Source organism: Rhincodon typus, chromosome 35, assembly GCF_021869965.1.
Source record: "Rhincodon typus isolate 14 chromosome 35, sRhiTyp1.1, whole genome shotgun sequence".
NCBI lineage: Eukaryota > Metazoa > Chordata > Chondrichthyes > Orectolobiformes > Rhincodontidae > Rhincodon > Rhincodon typus.
In genome coordinates, this window is record NC_063366.1 from 8,255,999 (window position 1) to 8,260,900 (window position 4,902).

The 4,902-nt window shown below is 49.2% G+C and overlaps 1 protein-coding gene across 1 annotated transcript in view; it reads right to left on the minus strand.

Moving 5' to 3' along the window:
• Positions 1 to 4,902, minus strand: part of bbs10 (Bardet-Biedl syndrome 10) — a 70,189-nt gene that overhangs the window by 2,468 nt on the left and 62,819 nt on the right. Inside the window, exons 2-3 of the mRNA XM_048616493.1 lie at positions 2,273 to 2,386; positions 1,436 to 1,639 (exon numbers count right to left, since the gene is read on the minus strand). Of these exons, the coding sequence (XP_048472450.1) occupies positions 1,436 to 1,608 (173 nt within the window). The 5' untranslated portion in view covers positions 1,609 to 1,639; positions 2,273 to 2,386. The remainder of the gene's footprint in view (positions 1 to 1,435; positions 1,640 to 2,272; positions 2,387 to 4,902) is intronic.

The window sequence follows — 4,902 nt, forward strand, 5'->3', positions numbered from 1 at the left end:
TCCCCATCCTTCCCATCGCTCTCCATTCCCCACATCGCTCTCCATTCTCCACATCGCTCTCCATTCCCCACATCACTCCCCACTCCCCCCATTGCTCCTGTCCCGTAATTGCTCCCTATTCCCCCCATCGCTCCCCGTTCCCCCATCGCTCCCCGTCCTATAATCGCTCCTTGTCCCGTAATCGCTCCCCGTCCCCCGATCGCTCCCCGTCGCCCGATCGTTTCCCGTGCCCCAATTGCTCCCCGTCCCCCGATCGCTCCCCGTCCCCCGATCACTTCCCATGCCCCAATTGCTTCCTGTCCCCCAATCGCTCCCCGTCCCCGATCGCTCCCCGTCCTCCGATCACTCCCAGCCTGTAATCCCACCCCATCCTGTGATGACCCTCTGTCCTGTAAACATGCCCTCTGCAAATAGCTATCAGTTTAGAAACATGGCAGTGCTGTTAGGAACAGGAGCAGGCCACCTGACCCTTCATGCTTGCTCCATCATTCAAAAAGATCATGTTTGATAACACTTATGTCTTCTGTCTATCAGGCACCTAACTCAGCCTTGAATATTTTCAATAATCCTGCCTCCACTGTTTTCTGAGGAAAAGAATTCCACAGACTAACAATGTCCTGAAAAAAAAAATTCTCATCCCTCATGGTGAGCTCTCATTCTTAAACAATGCCCAGGAGTATTAATCTCACCACAAGATGACCCATCCTCCTGGTATCCACCCTGTCCAGTCCTTTCATGATTTTACATCTTTCAATAAGATCCTGTCTTGGTCTTCTAAACTCCAACGGCTACAGGTCCAACGTACTCAGCTTTCCTCAGAAAGCAGGCACGTTATCTCAGGAATGAGTCAGGTACACTGAGACCACATCTGGAGTACTGAGCGCAGTTTTGGCCCCCGTGTCTAAGAAAAGACGTTATCTCATTGGAGGCAGTACAGAGAAGGTTCACGAGGATGGTCCTTGGTATGGAGGGATTGTATTGCGAGCAAAGGCTAAGCAGGTTGGGACTCTACTCACTGGTGTTTAGAAGAATGAGAGGTGATCTCATTGAAACATATTGGATTCTTAACGAGCTTGACAAGGGTAAATGCTGAGAGGATGTTTCCCCCCACGGGAGAGTCTCGGACCAAAGGGCATAGTCTCAGAATAAAGGGGCACCAATTTAAGACTGAGATGAGGAGGAATTTCTTCTCTCAGAGGGTTGAGAGTCTTTGGGACTCCTTGCCACAGAAAGCTGTGGGGCCCTTTTGTATATTCAAGGCTGAGATAGATAGATTCTTGATCAGTCGGGGAACCGAAGCTTATGGGGAAAGGGCAGGAAAGTGGATGCGAGGAATGTCGGATCAGCCATGATCCTATCGAATGGTAGAGCAGGGTCAAAGGGCTGAATGCCTACTGCTGCTCCCATTTCCTATCAACTTGTGGTTTTAACTGACCTGGCAGCCGGGTGGTCCAGGAGCAGCGACTCCAATATTCTGCATCCATCCTTGGTGATGTGGATATCTCCGGTGTCTCGGACAAACAGCACCTGACCACCATCTGGCCCAAAGCATCTCAACACAATCTTCTCCAGGGTTTCAGCGATGTGCACCAGCTTTTCAATATCCATCACTTGTGGACACCACACATTCCCCAAATGCCTTTAGAAGGACAGCAATTCACACAAACTCACTGGGCTGTGACGACGGCATGTACTATATACAGTCAGACTGACTGACAGACAGTCAGAACAAACCTCCCTCTGACTCTTTCAATCTGAAGGTAATATTTAAACTGAAAGTAAAGCTCTCTCTACACCGTCCCCATCAAACACTCCCAGGACAGGGACAGCACAGGGTTAGATAAAGAATAAAGCTCCCTCTACTCTTTTAAACTGGAAGTAAACCTAACCTGACATGGTCCCTATCAAACATTCACAAGTACTGCCCGAGTTACACAGAGTAAAACTCCCTCTACTCGTTTAAACAAAAAAATAAGCTGAAAGTAAGCTCCCTTCATGCTGTCCCCATCAAACACTTCCAGGGCAGGGAAAGCACAGGGCTACTGACAGAATAAAGCTCCCTCTTCTCTTTTAAACTGGAAGCAAACGGAAAACAAAGCCTCCATCACCCTATCCCCATCAAACATTTCCAGGTCAGATACAGATATGGGTTAGATTCAGAGTAACGCCTCTGTTGTGAAGGTGCTATATAAAGGCAGGACTTGCTGGCTGTTTCTCAGCACTGATCGTTCTAACCTTTGCTGTACCCTGGGTGGGTAACGCAGGTACTCACCTTCAGGCTGAGAATATGTTACAGGGTGGGGTCTTTAAAAACTTCCTGTGTGCTGGGCAGGCTGTTGATGACAATTCTGCACTGAGGCTGGGTCGGAGAATCATTGCCTTCAACCTGGGAAAAATCCAGATGCAACAGAAGTCAGACTGGATTTCAAAATCCCTACAGTGTGGAAGCAGGCCATTTAGCCCATCGTGTCCACACTGACCCTCCAAAGAACATGCTAGCCAGACCCACCCCTATCTCTGTAACCCTGCATTTCCCATGGCTAGCCCACCTAGCCTGCACATCCCTGGACACTATGGGACAATTTAGCACGGCCAATCCACCCTAACCAGCACATCCTTGGGCTGTGGGAGGGAACCAGAGCACCCGGAGGGAACCTGCACAGACACGGGGAGAACGTGCAAACCCCACACAGACAGTTGCCTGAGGCTGGAATCAAACCCGGGTCCCTGGTGTTGTGAGACTGCAGTGCCAACCACTGAGCCACTGTGCCATCCAAGTTTAAAGAAAAGACATATTTCCTGACCTGAGGATATCCCTATTCATTTTCAATCTAAAGAATTTCTCACTGAAGTATAGTCACTGTGTTATGACAGGCAACTCGGCAGGGCAATGCTCCCATTTGGATAATCTAACAATGATCAGATCATGTCTTTTAGTGACTCTGATGGAGGGATTAGTACTTTCTGAAGTTTGTCGCTGTGAGATCTTTTATGTCACCTGACAGTGCCTTTGTTTGTCATCCAGTCACAAAGCCAGCACTTCCGACATTGCGGCTCCCCTCGACAGTGAATCATCTAATTTTGAGTTCCTTGCACAATTGGGCTCTTTCTCCAGGCCTTGAATATTTTTATCCCTCAAGTAGTTATGGTGTTTCTGGGCTGTGGCATGGTTAGTAACAGCCGAGCCTTTGTGGATGAAGGTTGTGGGTTCAAATCCCAATTTAGAACTTGAAGACTCTCCCACATACAGAAGGAGGTGGCAGCCGGCAGAGGATGTTAGAAAGGGTTATCATTCCTAGCGGGTATATTGACCATCCTCATGGCATTGTAACCAAGAACAGGGGTGTTGTGCCATTTCTCTGGCAGTTATATTAAAGATGCTCACAGTCAGATCATAAAGAGCAGAGTGACACAGAGAGCCGAGGGTACGTGTGGATGGGGAGGGATTATCTGCCCCACCCCGAGTCTCCTGTGCACGGTGGTAGTGTCCTCTTTTTGGGGGCAGGAGGCCTGGTTTTAAGCCCCACCTGCCCAGAGGTAATGTCATAATATCTATCTCCCTTACCCCAGCCTGGACGACCCTAAACCCCGCCCCACCCTCCAACCAACACCTACTGTAAACTAACAGGATGGACTACCTGGCCATGCTTGCTGATGGGTTGTGCACGGGATCTTGCTGTGCCCAAGCACAGCTGCAACATTTCCCCAGATAGCAGCAGCTACAATTTTGGGGCGGAGTGATCCAACCTCATGTCCACTTCCCACCCCTCTACCCCCCACCCACCCTACACACCGTGACCCTCAACCTCCTCCTCCTCATCCCCCCCACCCAGCCCCCGGCCAAATGATCGAGAACCCACCTATCTACCTTGGCCTTAAACGGACAGGAGGGATCTGCCCCCACAGCTCTCTGTAGGCAAGGAGAGAAGAAATTCCTCCTCGTCTCAGTCTTAGCTACATCACTGGAGCTGAGGTGGAGATGATTGACAGCGGCAAGTTCCTAGGAGAGACGGTCACCAACAATCTGTCTTGGTCCACTCAGGTCGATGTGACAGTCAGGAAAGCACATCAATGCTTCTACTTCCTCAGGAAGCTAAGGAAATTCGCCATGTCTGTAAAGATTCTTACTAACTTTCATAGACGCACCATAGAAAGGTTACAATCCAGATACACCACAGCTTGGTATGGCAACTGCTCTGCCCAGGACAGAGAGTTGTGAGCACAGGCCAGTCCATCGCGCAAGCCAACCATCCATCCACTGACTCCATCTATACTTCCTGCTGCCTCTGGAAAGCAACCAACATCATCAGAAAGCCCTCCCATCCCAGTTATAATCTCTTCCTGTCTCTTCTGACAGCGAGAAGACACAAAAGGTTAGATGCAGCAGGTTCAACAGCAGCCTCTTCCCCCCACTGTGATTAGAATTCTGAACGGAGCTCTCAAATTTCAAATCGCTCTCTGTGCGCCTGCTCTGCGGCTGTGACATTGTATTCCGTGCTCTGTTCTGTGACCCCAATGCACTTTGTACGGTACGATCTGCCTGGACTGCATGCAGAACAAAACTTTACACTGTACCGAGGTGCATGTGACAATAATAAACCTTCCCACTGCCCCTCCATTCACACACTAACATACCACAACCCACCACATTGCACTAACATGTTATTAGACCATAATAGAGCACTCCCCATCACTCTAACATGTTAGTAGACCATAAAAGAGAGCCCACCACATTGCTCTAACATGTTATTAGACCATTACAGAGCCCCCCATCATTCTAACATGTTATTAGAGCATGATAGACCCTCCCATCTCTCTAATATGTTATTAGACCATGATAGAGCTCCCCCATCATTCTAACATGTTATTAGACCATGATAGAGCCCCCCATCACTCTAACAT